The sequence below is a fragment of the Leptosomus discolor genome, chromosome 4, assembly GCF_034619465.1.
Source record: "Leptosomus discolor isolate bLepDis1 chromosome 4, bLepDis1.hap2, whole genome shotgun sequence".
NCBI classification, from domain to species: domain Eukaryota; kingdom Metazoa; phylum Chordata; class Aves; order Leptosomiformes; family Leptosomidae; genus Leptosomus; species Leptosomus discolor.
In genome coordinates this window covers 62,728,198-62,750,778 of record NC_141394.1, presented here as the reverse complement: position 1 = coordinate 62,750,778, position 22,581 = coordinate 62,728,198, and the positions used below count along the sequence as shown (strand labels likewise).

Here is a 22,581-nt window from a genome sequence, read left to right as displayed (position 1 = left end):
ACTTTATTTACTCATTCTACCGTTGTTTTCCTTCAGATTTGGTATCTCTGGATGTGTCTCCAGATCTCTTGTAAACAGATTGAATCTTTGTTTATTTTTTAAATGAACAAAATCCAACCACAGTCTGCCTAGCCAGCATCTTTAGCTGGAATGGCGTCTTTGTTCCCATAAAGAACCCGATAAATTGAAAAAAGCATAAGCAAAGCTTCCATGCGAATATGAGACTCAGCTGCAAGGAACATTTGCTGAAAGTTCTGTATTTTTCAAGGCTTTTTTTATATTTGTACTTTACTCTTTCAGTGTTGTAGAAAAAAACCACCTTTCCTGCAATACTGGTGATAATAATGATGATTGAAAAACCGATCTAAAATTAGGAGCCATAACAAAAAAGTTCTTTGCAGATCTACAGCTCTTGTTTGCAGTTAGTGACTGCTCCTTCTCATTGATTGAAAGAGATTTTGTCATTTTAGCAGCATTTTAGCCTATTACCAGGCAATTTGCTCCTTTGAGAGATGCCTAGACTCTTGGACATTGATAAGAAGATCATATACCCTCATAAGATAAGGAAAACGTTTAATTCGCTTCCATTCTCTCAGTTCTAATTTCATTATTGGTCTGAGATAACGTCTATGGCCCACAGTTTCTTTGTCCATTAAGGGCTGGGAATACAGGACCACTTAAAATACTTAGTATAGTTTCCTCTTGAGCTAATGACTTTCCCTCCTCAAAACATAAACTTCAGTAACTCAGAAACAACTGAGAAGGGGTTCCTAAACTGATCCTCTCATCCTGACAAATACGAAGCCTATAAAATACCACCTTCATTTGAGATTTTATCAGCACGTGAAATCAGAGAACTAGAAGACTGCAATTAATACTTTTTTTTTAATGTGAGTGCAGATACGAGTAACTTCCCTAATCAAGAGAAGACATTTGAATTTTGCTCTCAAGCCTGTTCAAAATGATTGTTTGTTTTTACAGCATTTGTAGATTCAAATGCTTTTTAGCTAATTTACCAATAATCTAGTGGTCATTGCTTGTTCGGATGTACATTAACTTACTGTCAGTTTGTATTTGCACTGTTTTCGAATAAATAAATTGGATTGTATTAATTTCTGCCTGAGCTTTTGCTTATTATTTCTAAGTCTTGTTTTCTGTAATGTGAGCTCCCAAGCATTTTTTTCAGCTTGTGCCTTGTTTCTGTTTTGCCCACCGGGTTTCTTTCTCATCTGTTATTATCAATCTGTTTCTTTACCTGGTTAATATTTTTCCTCTTGAGAGCATTCCTAGCTTGTAGTTTAGATAGACTGTAAATAGCACCAATTAGCAGTAAAAATATTTTTTTCCTTTTATTCTGCTGTTCAAACCTGCTTCCAGGGTTTCTTTAGGACTGGCCAAATGCAGGTATTGGAAAGAACTGTCAGTATGAACTCTGAAGATTATTTCCTCTCCCTTTTTCTGTTTAGATAAACCAATGTGCACAACAAGGCTAGGTGGATGATAAAATTGCTGACAAAATCACAACTCAAACCAGTAAAATATACACTATATATACAAAGAAAAAGAGCTTTCTGCTTTGCAGATCAGTGGAAGGATGGAGGACAGAACTCAAAAATCATCTTAGGTTATCCGTGTACAGCAAAGTACACTCAGAAAACTGGACTAAGACTGTACTGGACTCCATTAACACTGAGCAGGACTCATGACTGAAAGTAACATAAATGCCTGAACTCCAGGCCTGGAGACCAGTTTGCTCTCTGCAAAAAGGTAAACATAAGCACTTGTGGGAAATACTGCTGCAACACTATCGACCATGTAGCACACACCCGTGCCAGACCTTCCCAGGGGAAGGTGTTTTCATTTAAAACAGAAATTGTAATGAAGCAGCTTTAACTCCTGCTCACACCCTCGGGGTGTACTCGTGCTCAGGAGCAGCAGCATGTGTGTGCCCAGCAAGCCTCTGCAGCCATGGGGTACCAAAAGTCAGCGATCAGCCTGCCCATCCAGCACTGTGATGCCCGTGTCCAGAGTTTAGGTCCAGCATCCATCGCAATTACGTGGGGGCAAAGTAATGCTAATTGTGACACCCTCCTCCTGTCTCTCGCTGGCAAGCATGCATAGATTCTAGATATGCCTCTTTGTAGCCTTGAGCAGCTGATAATGATCCGTGTCTCCATCCTGTCCCACTCTGTGAGTCATCAGGATTTCTTCATTGTTTTTTTTCTCTGGATCTAGGTGTCTTGTGAAACTGCACACAGGTATGCTGGGGTCTTGATGACCTGCTAATTTGGGTTCCATTAGCATAGTCCATGCAGAGAGCCCTTTTGCTGCTCTGTGCTCCACCCAGTGCCCCCAAGCCCAGACATTACCATTCATTCTTCATGCAAACCAGTTCCAGTCTATTACAGCTGTCTACACCCAGAGGTAGAGAAAACATCCTAAATCATTTTAATTACAAGTACACTAACCCTCAGAACCGCAGGCTCTGCTGCTGAACAGAGTAGGTGACCTAGCGATGAAGGACTGGGAAAAGGCTGAGTTACTCCAAGCCCTCTTTCCCTTGCTCTTTACTAGCAGGGCCAGCCCTCAGGCCTCACAGTTCTCTGTGCCTAGTGACAAAGTTTGAAGGAGGAGACTACTGAGGAATGTTGAATTAGTGCCACTTTAGCAAATTAGACATTTACGAGTCCTTAGGGCTGGACAGGAGGTGCTTGTAAAGGTGCTGAGCAAGCTGGCTAGTGTCATTGTGCTGCTTCTTATTACCGTTGAAAGGCTGGGGCAATCAGATGGGATTCCCAGTTACTGGGAAAAAAGCAAATGTCACATCTATCATCAAAGCAAGGTGCAGGAAACTACAGGACAGTCATCCTCATCCAGCCTCTCTCTCAAAGAAGATCATGAAGCAAATCTTTCTGTAAGCCGCTTCTGAGATCATGAAGGACAAGAAGTTGATTTGGAAAAACCAGCACAGTTCTACCAATGCGATTGCCTTTGAGATTGCGTGACGAGATGGTTGACTCTGTGGATGAGGATAAGAGCAGCACATATCGATTTTAGCAAGGCTTTTGCCACGGTATCTGTAGCATCTTTGTAGTCCAGTAGGGACTGGGTAAGTGGACAAGGTGGGTGAAAAAGAGTCTGCACCCCTCTGCTGAAAAAGTGGTCAACAGTCCAAAATGAAACTGTCATGTGGCTATGAGTGATGTTCCTCAGGGCTGAGTATGGGGGTTGGGCTAGATGAACTCCAGAGGCCATACTTTTTTCCGTGATTCTGTGATCAAGCCTTGCAGGGCAGTCAGCAGTATTTGGGTCCTCATACTGAAACCACAAGTCATTTACATTTCTGTGGATTAATGGGTTAGGTTGCAGCCCAGGGTAGGTACCTTCCTTGACTCTGAGCTTTTGTGGCTGAGTCTGCATAATGTGAAGTGACGGTGCATCATGAGGTGTTTCTATTTAATATGCTTCTCACCGTTAAATCTTCTGCCAAGGTGCCCTGACCAGCAGTGACCTGCCCCCAACTCCAGAACACGAGCATTGCTTGAAAACAATCCATTCCACCCTTCCTGACTTGGGGAATTGGAGTTTAAAGCAAGAGGTGAAAATGAGCTGACTTTGCATCAGGATTTTTAACAAGGATCATTTTCTACTTCAGGCCCACAGCATTTTCATTGAAGTGTCCCCATCTCACAGCTATTCTGGTGTATGCCACTCCTCTATAGGACTCATGCAGTCCATATCCTTTGACTCCAGCGGGTCTCAGTTAAAATAGTCCACACTTGTCCAGGAAAATTGCCTTTTTCATGTACCCTTTAGGAATACCTCTCTCTTTGTGTTTTAAAATTAACTAATTAATTAAATTAGCTGCTGGTTTCTTTGTTTTCATCTGGGGAATTTACTCTGCTCCATCTCCACTCCCTGAAGTTAAACAACACTGAACAAGCTTTTGTAAGATACAAGCCTTTCACTGTTCTCATACTGTTTGTCTTTAAAGGCTGTTGTATTCAGCAACAGAAATGATTTGTCTGGGCACAGACTTTACAGTTCAAACAGAATTCATTAGGTTTAGAGACGCTTTCCAAATCTTCATGTGCTATACGACTACTTTAAAGTTTTGTGGGTTTGGGTTGGTTTTTTTTTCCCCATAAAATATGTTTCAGCTGGGATGGGGTATGTGTGTTAACTATGTTTCTAGAGAAATTATTTCCTGCTGCATTTAATGGTACTGTAACAATTTGACAGGTAGCTTTCTGGATGCTGCTGACCTGCAAAAGCAGCTTGTACCATCCATTTTATGCTCCTGTCTTCTCTAGGGTCTACAAAGCAGGCACAGGCTTTTCTCAACACGCTTTCAAAACCCTTCTGCTGTTAGGTGATTGCAGCAGTTAATAGAGAATGTAATGTTTATATAGCTTTTCCCACCCATTCTGCCTTATTTTCTCATGTATTGTGTACCTGAGATACTAGGTTGAATTTGGTCTTTAAAGGCTGTGTTATTCTTGTTAACTGGCTCAAAGTAGAATGGTCGAATATCCCACAGATTTGGACAGGACAAAACACAAAACAGATTTTATTCCCATTCAGTCGCTTGATGGAAACATCTTAAGCAAAAGTATTTTGGGGGTAATTTTTGCCAAGGTCTTAAGCGCAACGAAATCAGGGTTTGATCTCTGTGAGTTCTGCTGATCTCAGTTGTATGGGATCAGATTTAAAACACCATTCATTGATTTTTTGTTTTGCAAAGCCGAACTGAAACTCCCTTCATACACTCCTTCCCTTCAGAAAGCTCTCCTCAGGTGACCGCATTTGTTGCGGTGTTGGTGTGATGACGACAAATTTAACAAACTCCAAGCTCTCATTGTTCTCCCCTCCCCCGGCGCTCAAACTCCTTGTTTTAGGGTGTCGTGCCCTTCGGGAATCCGGCTGGGTAACCGGCCTGGCCCGAGGGGGACCAGCGACGCGGCCCGCCGCCCCGGGCGCCGGCACACCGCCGCTGCCAGGGGGACTAAACCTCCGCAGGGCTCCCGGCAGGGCTGACGGCAGCCGGCCGAGCCCCCGGCACGCCGCGGGGATGTGCGGCCGCGGGCCGGGCCCTCCCCGCCGCCCCGAGCGGCCTCAGCGCTTCCCAGCGAGGCAGGCGTGGCGGCCCGCCGCGGCCCGCTTCCCCCCGCGCCTCGCCGCAACCCGCCGCTCCTGGCGGGTACCGCCAGGCCGCCCCGCAGCCCGCGAACTCGCACCCGCCGGGGCCGCCATCGCCGCCGGCGGCCCGCCTCCCGCCCCGGTGACGTCACCGCGCGGTGACGTGTCGCTCGGGCGGCTCGGCGGCGGCGGCCGCCGGAAGCGGCGGGAGGCAGCGTGGGGCTGGCGTTGAGGCGGGTTCGAGCCGCCGGAGCGGGCAGCGCTGCAGCGACAGAGCTCCAGCCCCCTCCTTCTTCCTTCCTTCCTTCCTTCCTTCCCTCCCTTCGCTTCGCTGCAGCGGTGGTACCGATGAGCGGGCTCCGAGCTCCCGGTGGGCGGCCGGCGGCGACCCCGGTGCCGACCTGCCTGCTCCTGTTGGGGCTGCTCCTGCCCGCGGTAGCCGCCGCCGCCGGGGGTTGCGAGCTGGAGACTGCGGACGTCGGCGGTGGCCGGCGGGGAGGACGGGGAGGTGCCGCCGCCTCTGCGGCGGAGACGGCGGCGGTTGTGACAGGTAACGGCTCCCGCGCGTGCTGCCGGCGTGGCGGGGGGAGCATCCCGCCGGCGGGGGTGGTGGGGACGGGCGGAGGGATGGACGCCTCCCTCCCTCCCTGTCGGGGTTCTGCCCCGCCGACGGGGTCCGCGGCGCTCCTGGGCGCCTCTGAGCCGCCTGTCCCCGCCGCGGGGCCAGCCGCGGTGCGGCTCTGCAGAGGGCGCCGGGCCGGTCTGCAGGGGGTCCGGCTGCGGCGGCGACGGCACTGCGGTACTGCCCCGGCGGGGGCCGGCCGGCCGGCCGCGCTGCCCCTCCCCGGGCAGGAGCCCGCCGCAGGATATTCGCAGGATCCTGTTGAATAGCGATATTGTTGGGAGCCGGAGCCGCCGCTTCCGCGTCGGCTCCCGCGGTGCCGCCCGAGCGGGCGGGTGTCTCGGGCGCCGCCAGCCGTGGACCCGGCCGCCCTGCGCGCCCGCACCCCCGGAGCGGCTTCCAGGCGAGATGCTGGGCGGCCTGCCGGCGGGGGTGGGGGTCTCCGGCGGCCCCGGGGGAGGAGGTGAGGTGACCCGCCCCGAGGAACTTACGGGTCCTGCTGTATCGCACCGCAGCCGTCTGCGGCGCCGCCCGGGAGCCGGGTGCTGTAAAGACAAAGATGTCCGTCCCGTGCCCTCGGAGGGGTTCTACTTCTCCAGAAATGTGTGGAAAGCTTTTTTGCCTTCACTTGGTCCTTTTTAAAAAAGTGGATCTGTTCATGCTACCGCATTTATGGCGAACGGTGATGCCTGCAGTTAAAACCAGCAGTTGCACTGGAGCATTTAAAATAATCTAATTTCAGCAGGCTTTGATGGCTCTGAATTGCTTATACACGTTCTGAATCTGCCTTGTAATAAGCAGTCAGAAGCTTTATGGTCTTTAGACTGTTCACTTCGGAAAATGGGATTTGTATGTTGCGAAATACTCAAAAACATTTAGAAGGTTGGCCTGTCTCATAGTGTGCTTTTCATAAAGCTCTCTAATTGAAGGGAGAGTGCGGAAGGTGGAAGAGAGAAGGAAAAAACGTACCCCAAACCATGCCCCTTCTGAATCCAAGCAGTGTGCGTTTCTTATCAGAGGAAAAACTTACGATGTTTTTTGGAGTAATATTGACATCCTGAGCTAAAATTACTGCACTTCAGTGGATGAAACATGCATGGGTTTCTTCTCGGCATAACACTTTAAAAACACGGCTTTTTAATTATAATTAATGAAACTTCAACGGTATTCCTGAAGTGACTCTGAGGTGGAGGTGCAGGGCTATGTGATCTAGCGATCTTGTTTGAGGACAGACACGGCATTTCTGGAATCTAAATTGTCCAATCTGTTGGCTTGCCCTGTAAGCTAAGAAGTTGGAACATCCGCAGTCTATGAAGCAGCGTTTGTACATCCCAAGGGTGTTGTGAAAATGCTGTATTGGAACAGTTTTTTTTTTTTTTTTTTTCCCCAGACTGTAATTAATCTGGTCGTAGGTGGTATTAAACGGTTCTTGCTATGTATAGTGCCTGATGTTGTCTACATTTCATGCTTAATCAGTTTTGAGGTGTCAGTCTGTATAGAAAAAAGTAATTTCTTTTAGATATTATGGACTGTAAAAGTACTGAGATGCTTGTCAGCTGTCCTCCCTCCTCCCTCCAGCACTGAATCTGGTGAAGAAATAAGTTTATTTGAGAAATCTGACATATTATAAGTGGATTTATTGTGTTACATGACAGTTTGGTCTGGACAATGCGTATGGTTAAAAGCCATCTTAGAATCAGTTTTAATCTTTAGTAGGAGATTTTTAACATAGTTTAATTAATGTTCATTCACTTGATAAATACGGTGTTTCAGTTGATTGTGTGAGTTGTTTCCCTGTCTGGTAACTAACCCCCAAATAGTTCTAAGTTACTCTTTGCAAAGCTGGAATAACTCTTGAAGATTCAAGAGAAAAACAGGTGATGTGTTCAGGGGGCGATTGTAGTTAAGTTGTCTATCATTCTTTCCTTAAAAAATAAAACTTGCAGATGTGCCATCAAGTTGGGAGGTGGTGCCAACACTCCCCTGGAGAAGAATAGAACAAACCTAATTCAGTGATGTGCATAGGTTTGAGAAGTACAATCCAGAAGATTAAAAGCTGCTGAGCATAAAATGCTGCACTAGGAAGAGGCTATGGGATGCTCAAGTAAGAGGTGTACAGGCAGCACAGCTGTGGGAAATGACCCAGGAATCCTAGTCACAATTTGATCTGAATCCAGCAACGTTATGCAGCTGCAAAAGTGGGTGCAATCCTTGGGTGTGTGGATCCAGTTTGGATTACAGAAGGCTTTTCTATTTTTTTTTCTTTCTGATTGCACTTTTGTGTCTGGTCTTGAGTATCAAACATTTCAAAAAGTGCAGAGGAAAGTAGCAGTGTGGATTGAGAGCCTCAAAACCGATGGCTGATGCAAAAACATATTAAAGTATTATTTTGGAGGGTGGGAAAGGCTGTGGGAGGGGTGTGTATGTAAGAAATAGTTTATAGAAGGATATAGATTTTTTTTAAAAAAACTTTTTTCCATTTTTTCTGTGGTTAAGATGTAGATTAAGAGGAAGTAAATTGTCGTGGGCGAGATTTAGGTTAAATACAGGCTGGAAAGTTTTTACCTATAACAGTCAAATTATGTAGATCATTCAACAAGCTCTCATCATTGGAGGTTTTTATTGGGTTAGAGAAGAAGCTGGCAAAGATAATGTAGACACTTGACAGAAAAAGGATGTACAATGAATTTTAGGACTAGGAAAGAGCCTAAGATTCTACTCCTACTGTATTTTGTCACATATTCAGGAATTTACTTAATTGTTTATGTAGATTATTATTACTGTTGTCTTCCTGTGTATATGTGCCTTTTTAGTGGTAATTTATAAATGACAACTGTATATGTAACATCTGACATAGCGCTGAAGGTATTTAGTCACACTTACGAAAATCAGATCAACAAAACTGTGTTTCTGCTGGATGGAACACCATGAGGCTATTTTCTATTCATTCTGGCTCTGCTCATTCACTACTTAATTTGGTAGAAAGTTTTAAGGAACCTTTTGTTCTGGGCCTGAAGATAACACTGGGTTTTCACATTCAGTTTATTTGTTGACTTTTAATTAAGTTTCTTTGCAATTCTGGGTAATTGTGGATTCTTTTCTTCTTTAAAAGTCTAATCCATGATCATAGATTAATTTGGCTGCCTTTCAGGTGAGGCAGAGAACCTTGACCTGTATTTGGCTAATAAATTTATCTCAAATAATGTCTTAGAATATTAGCTAGACCGTTTTTACAGCACTGCATTGTATTTACCAAAGGAACAATGGACAACATAATGTAACCCTTTCCTGAAAGTCATTCAAAGATTCTTTTTATTTTAATTGAGTTTCCATTCTGGAACTTATCCATCATCTTAACACTGAGCTCTTCAAATTAATCACACTTTGGCATGTGAGAAGCAAGGGTTTCTAGAAAACATGCATTTTTAGCTGCAACTTCACAATTGGTTTAAGCCATTCTAATGTGGGTGGCTGTTGAAGGGTGTCTTTCTTCTTTGGAGTTGACCCCAGCTGGCCATGCAAGCAATATTGTTAGCACAAGAAAGCTAGTAGGAGTAGGCATGCTCATCCCAGTACTCAAGGAGGGAGGGAGTTCCTGCTCGCTTTCTTCTTTCCACCCTGCTTGCCCTGGTGTTGAGATATGAGCACTGTCTGTTGCTTTAGCTTACAGGAATGTGAAAAGAAACGCAGGGAGTAGAAAAAACAATGGATTTCTCACCAGACTCTTTCCTGACAGGCTTTAAGCGCTAACACCAGTTCAGAGAGGGAGCATGGGACTGTGCAGGTAGGGTCAGCAGTGGGCAAGAAGGGTGGTCTGCCTCCTGTGATGGCAGCAAGTGATGGTTTGAGCATAGCTGTCCATAGAATTGCATCACTAAGGTAACTGTGAAACTATGATAGTGACCTTTTTGGGCTTGAATAATCCATTTGGAAGTTGATGGCGGTGTGTGAGACTTCACATGTGGTGGACTAATACAAAGAGTGCGGTGATCTTGGTCACGTAGCAAAATAGATCTTTGCATGATTATTTTGTCATGCACTGGTCTTAACAGGTTGTGAGCCGTGAGACTTCTGTCACTTCCCCAGCAAACTGCTTTTTAAGGCTAGTAGATTTTCTCTAGTCCTTTCTCCACTAAAGGATGTCGACTTCAAGCTGTCATTTACTTTCCGACAGCATCTCAATGCAGTCATCTGTCCCTGACATCTAATTAGTTTCTGCTCTGTTCTCGGTTTCATTAGGTTCTTAATTTCTTAGCATATTCTTTATTTTTAGTGATAAAGCATAGGAGAAATCCAGCAAAGAAACCCGAGGTTTCTGGCTTTTGATAGCTCAGTCAGCAATTGGTGAATTGTCATAACTAGTAGATACAGCTAAAAAAGCTTTAGCTGACTGGATTTATAGAGATTTCTGAAACAAATAATAAAAAAAAATCAGTCAGGAAGAATCTTGGCCTTTATGTAGCTAAGCGGCATTGGAATCTCACTCGGAGATAAGATCTGAAGCACTTGGAGCTGAATATTTTTGCCTTACAGGCTTCTAGTGTTTTCACTGTAACTCTTCAGAGCTTCTGGTAGTGTGTTCTGCACTCTCTGGTGTCCCGTGAGCTTTTTCCCTCGACCATCAGCTTCATCTCTTCTGAAGACTTCCCTGCTCTTACTGTTGGGAATTAGCCAGGTTATTTAGCTGGTATTTTCTTTTTCTTGTCTTACAGTAGCAGTCTGTAGCAGACCCTTTCTTAAAACCCCTCAGTGTCCCCCCTGAAATTTTTTGTCTCGGTGTCATCTCTCCATCAGCAGGTTTTTGTGTTGCCCTTTCAGCTGTAAGCTTTCTGAAGACAGCTCTGCTTTTCTGGGGACCTCCTATCAGATTCTGGCTAGCTGCTCCTACGCAACTTGGGCATGACTCATTTTCTTCTAACTAACCTCCCCTCCGTGATGCTGAGCTATCATAACAAGGTTGAGCTGCCTTGTATTTGTCAAAGGAGGACTGGACCCACTGACAGAGGCAGTTGATCTTGATAAGGTTTCCCATGATGATACTGTCACTATGAAAAGCACCTAAAATGTAGTTTTCCTTTTTAAAGTTCGTATGAAGTAAGCAATTTGATATCCTTTTAATTGATTTTTAGCTTGTGTGCTGTAACTTGTATGTCCTCTTTGTATTTAATATCTGTTCTCAGTCAGCATTGGAGGGAGAAACATATTGCAAAGAGCTGTGATGTTGTGGGAAAGCTAGGAAAATTACTGCAATTTTCTTTTTTTTTGGTGATAATTTTTAATGCATTGTCAAAAACTCCCCAGAAGTCAAAAGTGTATTATTTTATATAGGAGTTGACTCTAATTTACTACAGAAATCCTGATGAATGAGAAGTCTTTATTGGGATTAGTCTTGTTACCTCCCGCCTGTGAAACTGGCTTTTTAAAATACAGGAACATGAGATGTTTATCTTGACCACATAGGATATGTGTTAAGAGTAAATAACCACTATGTATATTGTCCTAAAATAAGCACATATACATTTTACCAGCCAAGGTGAGTTTCAAGTTATTACATAAGTTAGTGTTATTCTGCCTTTAGATACTACTAAGTCTCTCCTGTTACTATGGAAACTGTCTTTGCATATCTGAAAGGGGGAGGGGGTGAATAAAATGATAATGTGTTGTTAAAATTTAGAATCAGCATAAACAGAATGTGACGATAGTCTGCGTGCTGTAAAATTTGCAGTTGTTTACTGAATTTCTGTGAGCACTTCAGACTTAACTGAAGAGAGTTTATTTCTGTATCCTTCATTTCCCCCTCCCCCCCTTATTCTGGACCGTGCTCCTTTTCCTTCTGGTCCCAAAAGCATGGTATTTTTTGGAGACCTGTTAGAGGAATCCTTAAATCTGTATTATTAAAAGTACTTCAGAGTTTTAACTAAAATCTGTCTTGGGAATTGAAGATAAGGTGCTTGTCTGAACAGTAAGAATTTGGGTTAACAGCACTCATTATAACAGCACTGTTGACTTATTTGAGTCAACAGAATTTGAATTAACAGGTGAGAACCGCTGACCTTTTAAATCTCATTCCTCTGGTCTCTAACGAAGATTTTTGTGTCTATCAGGAGAAAATTTCCTCGCTATGCAGATAGTGTTATACTACTGCGGGTGAATCTTGCTTCTCCGGTGATTCCTGGATGCAGAGGTGGGAGGGATCTTGTCACTGACTATTGCACCTTGTATCGCAAACCACAAGCAGCACCACAGAAACTTGTGTCACTTGGACTGGTTGTTGAGGATACTTGGATTGTGTGAAGCACTAGCTTTTGCAGTAGCTTAGATTTTATAGGAATGCAAAGATAGCTTTGATCCTTTTCCTCTAGGCAATGCTTTCTGTTTCCTACCTTTTCTTCTACATCAAGAAGCATTTAAAAACTGTCAGCAGAGCAGCCCTCTGGTACTGTCTCCAGTTAAAATTTTAATACCTGATTTTTTTGTGGGTACTTTATTTCTGTCGTTATTGTCAGAAATTGCCATGTGCTCAGCTTCTAAACTGAGGTGAGCAATAAACAGTAGTTTATCTGAACCTATTTAAAGCAATATTTAAGAGCAAATAAACAGTGTGGTAGAGAATTTAAACAAGTTTTTGTTGAATAAAAATTTTGTGAAGACGTTTTGGATTTCTAAGCTCTGTGTAGATTCTCCTTAAAATGGGAAACTCTCCATACATGAATGTGTGGTATGAATGCTCTTTTCTTGCTCTGTGTTTTAGAATAAAGGAAGAGGTTAGTTGTACATAATTATTACGCACATGTAGTAATGTTACACAGATAAAGAAACAGTTTTTCTCTCTTCCATAGTAAACAACTCTGGGCTCCCATTGATACTGTCATCAATAAGTCCTGAATTTTTCTGTTCTTTTTTTGTGTGGCATTCGATGAATGAATGGCTCAATAAGTGATTTTTTTTTTTTTGAGATTTACACTACAGTCTCTGTTTACATATAGAAATATGTTCAGTGAGCTTTGCTAGGAAACTGTCAACAGAACTTTTGTCAGTCTGTTGAACTTTTTTTTTTTGTCCCAACCACAGGATTTTACTTGAAATGCATTCCTCCCTCCTACCCTCACTAGCTGCAATAAGCAGGTGAATTTTCTTTTTGTGTGCCTAGATGTAAAGAAAAAAAAGAAAGACTAAGTCTTGTGTTGTTTCTCTCTAGTTATAGCCTGGAAATAACAGGCTTGATTAGTTTTTTCCTCAATTTGAAATGCTACCCAGTTTTTTTTGATGAACAACAAGCAAGAAATATACTGTTAACAAACAAAACCACCCAAACCATGTGGTCTGTGATGATTTTGAAACAAATACAAAAGTTAATTACTCTGAGTAGGAGACTTCTTTCTGCTGTAGTTTTAATTCTAGCTTGCTAGGTACAGAATATTGAAAGGTAACTTCTTGCTGTAACATTGTATGCCTATATGAAAAATACTGTTCTCTTAAGTTGTTTTCATTGCCTAAAGACTTACGAATTATTTTGAAGTGAAAATGAAATTACTTTTTTTAGTGCTAAGTATTGCTTACTGTTTTGCTAAATATGAAAATTAGACTATATAATATCATACAGCTCCAGTAATTATGTCATGATGTGGCAGGAAGGAAAAATATATCCTTTCCTACTTGCAATTTTTAGTTGCAAATGAAATGCATAGACAACTTTGTCTTCCTCAGGTTATATTTTTAATTTTTCTTGGAAAGACTTAACTTTGCCTGTACTTTTTTGGAACATGGCTGCCTCAATATCTTCTCTCCTGCCTGGTTTGTGCTTCCTGAATATATCTACTGAAACACTGCTGTCGGAGCCATAGAGGGTATGGTAGTTACTCTGGAAACAATGCAGTAATATGTCAGTCTAAAGTACAGATAAGAGACAGTGAAATGGATTCCATTGACTTCAGTGTGTGAACCTGTTATGTATGCACTGGGATTTCATTCTAAGACTGCATTTTAAGTAAGTTAATATTTTGGTCTTATGGAACTGCACTACTGATAATTGTGGTTGTGTTGCAGGCAGCGATATGAGACCTGTAGCTCTGCAGTCTTTGAAGGATGTTGCTTTGTTGCTGGTTTAAACTGACCTTGGTGTAGGCTGTTTCTGCAGAAGGGGGTGCTCCTCCTTTGTGCTTGTTGCTTTCTCTCCCTCCCTGCCTACTCTGTGTATTCCAGCTTTTCCCTTAACGTTACTGTGGCTGGAGGCGAGCTGTTTTGGGGGAATTGATTGAGCTGGAAGTTGGAAGTAATTTTTTTCAGCAGCATCAGTTCCTTGCTTCAGTTCAGTTCACAGCTGCACAAGGGCACCTGTGAGGAGATAACAGGATCGGAGGAAGGTGGTATTAACTGTTTTAGTAGAAGTTCGTGCCAAGAAATAGTGGTTGAGAAAGGTGGGTAAGGGAGATGTAGCTACTGACGAAAAGCAATGTTTTACACAGATGTTGCCAGCTGTGAAGCTGAAAGATGACATTCAAAATTGGTAGGGAAATACTTCAGCAATCCATAAAACTTGTAAAGGGGGAATCTTAGATTAGCAGTAGAGCCAAGATTTTAGTAGGGCTTCTTAAGAGATTAGTTGTCATAGGTCATAGTAACTTCACTCACAGAAAAATCCACATTTTGGAATGAAACCTTTGTTTTGGGAATTAATTTGATTTTACCAGTTGATTTATTGTAAGAGAAGGTTAATGTCTCAAAACTAAAATCACTAGCCTGGCATAACTTTACTTCTATAGAGCAAAACTGATGAAATGTGATTTTATTAATGTAAGATAATGAAGACACATCCCATTCTGATTCAGCTGTAGATATTTGAAAGAAAAAAACCACCTGAGCTCTAAATGCATGCAGTTGACTACTTTTAAACTTTGTTATAAAGGAATCAGAGTAAAACTGGTTTGTTTCCTTTAAGTAAACATCCTTCCTAAGAAACTATGCATCTGTGATGTGTTTCTTTTTTGTCGCAAAAGCACTCAGCCACTTGTTTTATGTTGCTTCATGTCTGTTTATAGTATGCTATGAACAGTAGTCAAGGCTCTAATTTCTCTTGATGTTGATGAGTGGGAAGACTTCCTCATTTCAACAAAATGGAAGCTCTGTACACAACCTTGGTTGGGACCAGGTCCATGGAAATTGCTATTGCCTTACAAAAAAGTGATAAGCAGTCACAGGTAAAACCGTATCTTAATGGGAAGAAAAAGGATGTATCTTCGCCGTACTAGATGGTAACAAATGGAGTATTATGCTGTTTAGCTTAGAAGTGCGTGGAAGTTTGACATGTAGTGGGATGGTGAAGGGGGACTCAATGTAAACTGCTGTTACTTGCAGAGATCTCTGATGGTATTTCATGATACTGTGTGACGGTGATGAGATGTCAGAGCGCAGGCAGGGAGAGAAAGGAGGAAGGAGCTTATTTTATTTGGTACTTTCATACCATTAAGTGTATACTTGGACTGGATTTAACTGAGTAATTTAAGCTCTGATTAGCTGTTATACTTGAAATTTTTGGGAGTAATAGTGGATTGTTCTTTGGAAAAAGCCTGGTGGTTGGTCAGGAAAAATACTACAAATTATGAAGAAAGGGAAATAGTGTACTAATCATTGTCACTTGAAAGGATATGTAGAACTATAGAAATGGTTTGAATAAAGCTTGCCAATGCTTTTGTATATACATTTTTGTGTATGAAAAGAAACAAGAAAACCTGCCCTGTGCCCTGTGGCTGTAGTTCTTTGGAAGCTAAAGCCAAAATATGTTGGCAGCTCTGGTTTAGACATTCAGGCTGTCCTCTTCCTCATGCTGAGCTGTTTCAGTGTAGTTGTTGTGTTCATTTTCTGGTGGAATAATTTGCTGAAATTGGCTAAGAGAAGGTGGAATGATCTCTGGGCTGTGGAAGGAAGGAAGGCCGAGGAAGGGAGGGAAGAAAAGAGCACTATGGCAGCCAGATCGGTTTCAGGTCTTAGGAGGTGATAGTGAGGATGTGGTAGACCTCTTTGAAATCATGAATATTCTAAAGGAGGCAACTGTAGGAAGACTGGTAGTTATTTTTGTGCTAAGATACCTGGGGACATTAATTTAAAATCAGAAGAAGGTTTAAAAGCAGATATATCCCCACGCTTCCTGTTTTCTTGGGGGAAGGGGGAGAGCACACCTGTGGGAACAGCTAGAAACTAGGAAACTCATTGCAGTGGACTGTTTTGCAAACCAAAATTGTGTTGTTTTGGAGAAAAATGTTCTTGCTATCCGTCAGCCTTTGTATTGCACCATCTGCTGTGAATGCTGCTGTGCAAGGTTGAACTAGACAGATGCCTGTGAGTCGGTGCAGCCAATTCGTGTGTTTTTGCTGGTCTTCTGTGAAGCTGCAAGGTACAGTTGTGTTGTTTGAGACAAAACAGTTTGACAAATACTTGCTGTTTTCAATTTCATTTTTAGTTTTGTGCAAATGTTTGGAGTGACTGCTAACATAGAAAACATAAGGGTAAAATGCTTAAAGAAGAATGTAATAATGTAGTAAGCTGCATCATAATTTATATGGTAAGTTTTTGGGGTGTGTTACTAAGTGAGGGTGACAACTTGAGGACTGGTAAAATTTTTGCTGGCACCGACTCACTTTGTAAATTGATGTTACTGAACTGTGTTTCTTCTGTTAATTTGTATTGGTTTGCAGTCTCCTAAATGATATCCTAAGGCTGAGATTTCTTTCCTGCCAGAAGTTTGTAAAATTACAATGACTTTTTTGTTTTTGATTTTTTTACCACTTCTAGTTTTCTATGCCCAAAATGCTGTCAGCAGCAGATTAACATTCTTACAGAATCAAAGAACAAGACAGCCATTGTCTTGTTACCCAAATTATTGCTTTTATTCTTTAAATATGAAAGTAGTAATTGATTATTCATTTGATTTTTTTTTTTAAGTTTTAACATGAATGTTTTAGTAAGTGGTTCTTTAATTCTGGTCATTTGTTCTGATACTGTATTTTTGGGGTCTGTGAAGTGTTTGAGAAGACTTTAGGCAGGGGACTAAGCAAACCAACTGCAGATACTGAGTTTTCGGAATACTATAATAGTGCTAACCTGCTGAAGTCTAGATGCAGTGCCTTGCTATCTGTGATGAAAGAACCAATCTCTAGTCTTACCTTCAGACCTAACTGTGGGTGAAGTGGAGATTTTAGGCAGCTGTAGTGTTTTTAGTAGTAGTGTGAAAATTTTGAAGATCAGTCAACTCATTGCTGAAGATCAGTCAACCTAATTTGCTTTGGAAAATGGGCTTTCGCTCTGAGCTCCTACCAGGCCACTTTTATTTGCAGGATATCGAGGGGAAATAAATAGTTTTTCAGACTTTGTGGCTTCTTGTCTCTTTTGTTAACTTTTTTTTTCCCTCCAAAATGTTTCTAAGGCTTATTGGAATGAAAATGATTGTTTCTCTGCTGCTTGTATGATTGTGAACGTTTCCACGTGAAACTATCTTGGTCTTGCCATGGATTCTGAAAAATGACTACAGAAATGTTTCATGAATGTATCTAGTTCAGTTTGCCTTTTTCAATTTTTTTTTTTGTTACACAATAAAAATGCAAGTGGAAGTGAAACATTCTGCTGCTAACAAGGACATTTTGCACATGAACATTAAGAGAAGTACGCTGTTTGAAAGAGTGAAAATTCAGCTTGATTTTCCAGGTTTGTGCTGTATTTTCAATGAAAGGACAAACTTAATTCTGGTCTGTTTATCGGGAGTATAGTAAAAGACTTGTTAGAAGCAGGAAGGAGCATGTATTTCACTATCAAGACAGTTATGATTGTGTTTTCCTTGGCAAGTTATGCATTCAGAATTTTGGAGAAGACAGACTTAAATACGAAGTTCTTTGGCACTTTCTGCACATAAATGAGAGTTGGAAACATCAACTGTAAACTGCTGTGGAAAACAATGGCATATGTCCTGGGATCTCCATGGAGGCTGCTATTTGCACAACTGCTTGGATATTTCAAAGAGCTCCTTTGTTTTGCTAGGTAGTGAATTTAAGATCAGAACTTGAATATACAGCGTTCTGTATTGAGTGGAATAAAAGCATATAAGACATTTCTCTTAAGTGTTTTGCTTAACCCCAGGGTTGTTGGATACCTAGTGGAGAGCATACTTCTAGGATATTTTCTTACTGTTAGTATTTGAAGTAAGTGTAAGTTAGAGACAGAGGGTGAATTGTGATGTTCATACTGGTGACAAGTACAGGTGCCAACGCTGATAATGAAGTTCTCAAAGGATGGCAGTTGTAAGTGCTAGGGCAACGTAAATACTGTACTTTTCCTGTGTATCTTGTCAAAGAGTTGTAAGTAGCCTGAATATTTGCATGAATAATGACCCTTGGCTCTGACATATTTGCTTGTTTTGTGAAATAGCCTCACCTGATGGTCTCAGATTTCTCGGAAATATTTTGAAGCTTGCTTCCTCATTGGCCTATCTCAAACTTCTGTTAAACACAGATTACTTCAAAGTGCAAGTTCTAGTTTGTTGGTTTGTTAAACAGGCAAACCCCCTTGATTTTACTGATTGAGTGTTAGTAATTTTCTGTTTACTAATTGAAAGGGATATGAAGTTTTGCTGTGATGAAAGCAACCTCAGTTATTTATTTCCTAACCTAAAAGATTTTAAAGATAATTTGGTATGCCTAGATATCTGAATATGGGTTAGATAATTCTACCATCAGAAATTACATTTTATTTTTGTTAAGGTGTCATCATCCAAAGGATTAATTTCAGGCATCCTCAAGCTCTTGTTCCTATCCAGAGGAAATAGATAAATAACGATTTGGATGTGTCAGGCAGAAAGCCTTGCTGTTTGCCTCAATGCTGCTTCCAGAAGGGGTTGAAGCATGTGGGATGGTTACTGGTGGGGTCCAGGGCCCAGAGTGGAGGGAAGCAGCCAGCCCCAGCAGCAGCTGTTGCTGCCCACACTGGATATTTCCAGCAGTGAGCCTGCTTCCTTCTCCTTGGCTTTTCAAAAGCCTGGCTGCTGCTCCTGCCAAGGCTATTGTTGTTATACTGGATTTTGTGAGTGCAACATCATTTGGGAGCTGGTGTTTCAGATGATGCAGGCTTCAAGATGTGGTGGGAAAAGCATACTTGGGTAGCAACTACTCTGTACAGTTTCCTGCTTCACCTCTTCAGTGTTTTAGTTTGTTGTTTAACACTGCTGAGTTTGTAGGGCCCAGAGGTGTTAAAGTGCATACCCATGGTGTTACTTGATCAGAAGCTTTAAGGATGGGATTCATTTCACATCTCTTGAGGTGTCGGCATCTGGGCTAGGAGACTGGGCGCCTTCTATAACAGAGTAAACTTGTTTTGCCATGAGGTAGAAAGCCCTGTTTGGACACGTGGATCACACTGCTAACTCTGCTCCCTGTGTCAGTTAGATTTCTGTTGAGTGTGAAGAGGACACTTACTTCACATACAGGAAAAAAGCTCTCCTGGCTTTATATGAGAACTGTTCTAGAAACAGTGCCTCATCCTGTTTAGGGAGCCTGTTTAAGTAGAGATATAAGCTTAACTGCTTTTTGAGTCAGGTGTTTTTGCCATGTTTCTTTAATGTGTTTAAGTTTTTTCTTTTTTGAATGCTACAGAATGAATATTTACTGCTCAGGTTGGATATTAATTTGGTATTTATGTTCACAGTGCTGCTTAAGTGCACTTAAGTTTTATTTTCTATGTCATTTAGCTTTAAAATGTTGCAGGATCAGATTTCAGCCAATCAGTAATACTACCTAGGAAGCTATAATTAATATGTTACTCAGGGGAGGGGAGGTGGTATTAACTCCTTCTCCCCATCTTTGATAGCTTTGTTAGCCATAATTTATTACTTTCAGACGGTTTGAGACTTCTTAGTAGATGATTTTTTTACTAGAGAAGATAACCTGTGTTTGAATTCACTTCAGCTTTTGAACTGTTTTACAGACCCCATTTGAATGGTTGGGTTGCAGTGTAAGGAAATTAATTTTTTTTTTTTTTAGGATGTAATGTTTCATAAAGCATTTTGTAAGATACTTTTAAATGTCTTATCTGTTGAGTCATGCTGTTGCATTTGTCTTGCCTTGCCTCCTCCACCCCAACAAATTTTATGTGCGTTTCGTATGTTCAGATTGTGTACCTCAGCCTCCTTAACAGGCCTTCTCACCTCATTTGATTCACCAATATTTTTGGGTATAGTTTAAGAATGGAAAAGGAATACTGAAAAGCTACATACAGCCATTCTCTATTGCTAAACTTTAGATGCAGGAATTGTGTGGGTTTTGTAAAATTATGTTGCTGGGTGCAACAGCACATAACTGAAACTGCCATGTCGGCTCCAGGAGGGATTTCCATGCTTTGCTAGATTTTTTTTTTTTCCTGTCCTGTGGATGTAAGGTGCTTAGCTGGTTTTAGACCGATCTGCCTGTGTTCATAAGGAGTACCAGAAGTAGAGAGTAGACTGCTATCAATTACTGTAATTCTGAAACTCTTTAACAGAAATAATTTAGATATGTAGATAAGACTGAAGCACAGCTATGGAAAAAGGAAAGAACAATTCCACCTCTGCATTAATTGCATCTGGGAACTTGAAGTAACACTTTGTACTTCATAGCAGAATGTTGTGCTAAATTAGAAATTGTGATATTCTCGCCCACAGTTGTTCAGTATCATGCAACTGTGATTGGTTTAGTCAGAAGCAGAGTCCTGGTCTGCCTACTCTGTCTTTGCAAGCTACCATAGCACTGGAATTGCTTTTAGTGGTTCGTTACTATTCATATGTGTTTTGCAGTAGGAAGGATGAGAGTTGTGGGCAGTGTCTTATTTCTGATGGCATAGACTTATCTTTGAAAGATGTCAGAGAGATGGAGAAAACACAAAATCTTCAAGGACGGTTGGTGACATGTAATCTGCAGCTTGTTAGGAGGCTACAGGTGTCCTGTGTTTGAGGATCTTTCAGCAGTTGTACAGAATATCTGATAGGGTTCTCCCGAATTTCTGTTCCCTTTATGGACTAACATTGAAATCTGCAGAGAACTCTTACCTGTTATGTCTGACTAATGCAAGTTGTAATAAATCAACATTTATGCTTAAGTTCTGTACTGTATTTTAAGCACTTCTGAATGTTTTATGTAATTAAGGCTTCTAGAAATCTGCAGGGTAACTCTTTATATGCAAATCTTTTAAAAACTGAATAATATATTTAGAAGTAATGATTTGTCTATTATAGAATGACTTACTCTGTCATGTAATTTTTAAAATTAATATCTTTTTTCCTTGGGCAAAACTCTGGCTTTGGATGCCGGTCCAACATTACCTTCACTTTTGGTCACACCTGTTATTTACCTCCTCAGTTGAATGTCTAATGGAACTGGCTGAGCAGTGTGTTCAAAAGAGACCAAAAAAAAAAAAAAAAAATCCAGAAGTAGATTTCTGTGCAGCTTTTGCTTTTACATTGTTTATAAGGTGGTTCAGTACAGACAGGGGTTGAATGATACGAGGGTGAGTACTTGAGAAATCTGGAGTTTGTTCTTAATAACTATGAATCAAAGTAATTTAGATTAGTTAAGGCCTTATTAGTGTCTGAATTTATTTTGACTTTTTGTGTTTTCTGTCCAGTTTATGAATACATGTATCGTTGCTTTCAGAGTTGATCCATTGACCTGACACTTAATATTGGAAATGATTTTTGTGTTCAGTCTAATACACTTAATATATACAAAAGGACTTCGTGTATAGTGATGCTAGTAAATAACTGAGTATTCCACAAATATGAAATATTCCATAAGAAAAAATAGTGTAGTCAGCTTTCAGCAAAAGGTATGTCAAAATTAATCCTGCCATTCTGTCTGTGCACCTGCTTGGCATGATGTTCAACGTGTCAACCAGCCGTCACTGTTGCTCAACCAGATTGTAGAAAGACGAGAAGAATTAGGAAAATCAGAGGCAAATAAGAGTAATGAGAGGTTGCCAGTATGGCCTCATGAATGTTCCACAGAAGATGGATGCTGGCTGAACATGGGTAGAGGAACTGAATAAAAGTTGCCCGTGGAATGAGGGATGGGCCAGGGGAAAGCTGTCAAAGGAGGGTAGGAAAGATTACGCATGCTGCACAATGAATTGTAAAAATGCTGCATCTGTCTAGAAAAAAATACCTTGGCATGAATGATGTTTGGTCATACAAGTCATTAGGATAGCGGTGGTGTTGGATTTGTTTTGTGTAGGGCTTAAAGGGTTGCATATGCAGTTACCAGCAGTAAACAAGTTGGGGAAGCTGGGAAACGTTGCTTTGGATTGTTCCTTGTGTCTCATTCTTTTGGTGTGTTTGTTCATTTAAATAAACAATATTTTGTCATAGCTGTTTAAGAAACAAGTATAAAGCAAAAAAGAAATGCTACATTAAGACACATTTTTATGTGGTTTATTTTTATATGAGAAATATGGTGATTCTGAAATTTTCCACTCTGAGGGTGCCAGGCAGGTTACATGTGTATTCTTTATTTATGGCATACTCTCTTGCATACTTTTGTTATGTACCTGGAAGTTGTTAGCTAATTCACTGATAAAGTACCTTTTGTTTTTAGCGTAGAATTTAGTAATTTCTTGACTCTTTTAAAAAACTTGGTTTAGCAGAAGTTGTGTTGGTGTATGCATGATTGTCCAAAAATTAGTACTACTGAAATTATGCTGCAAGAAACCCTAAAGCCTTTTTTTTACTTTTCTGTAAGTAACTTAGCCTTACATATGAGTCCTTGGTTACTTACAAAGACTTAGATGACAGACAAGGAGGATTGTGTACATGT

General features: G+C 41.3%; 1 protein-coding gene across 1 annotated transcript in view; it reads left to right on the top strand.

Moving 5' to 3' along the window:
• The first annotated feature begins 5,487 nt into the window (after positions 1 to 5,487).
• Positions 5,488 to 22,581, top strand: part of STIM2 (stromal interaction molecule 2) — a 69,188-nt gene continuing 52,094 nt past the window's right edge. Inside the window, exon 1 of the mRNA XM_086463814.1 lies at positions 5,488 to 5,689. Within this exon, the coding sequence (XP_086319940.1) occupies positions 5,488 to 5,689 (202 nt within the window). The remainder of the gene's footprint in view (positions 5,690 to 22,581) is intronic.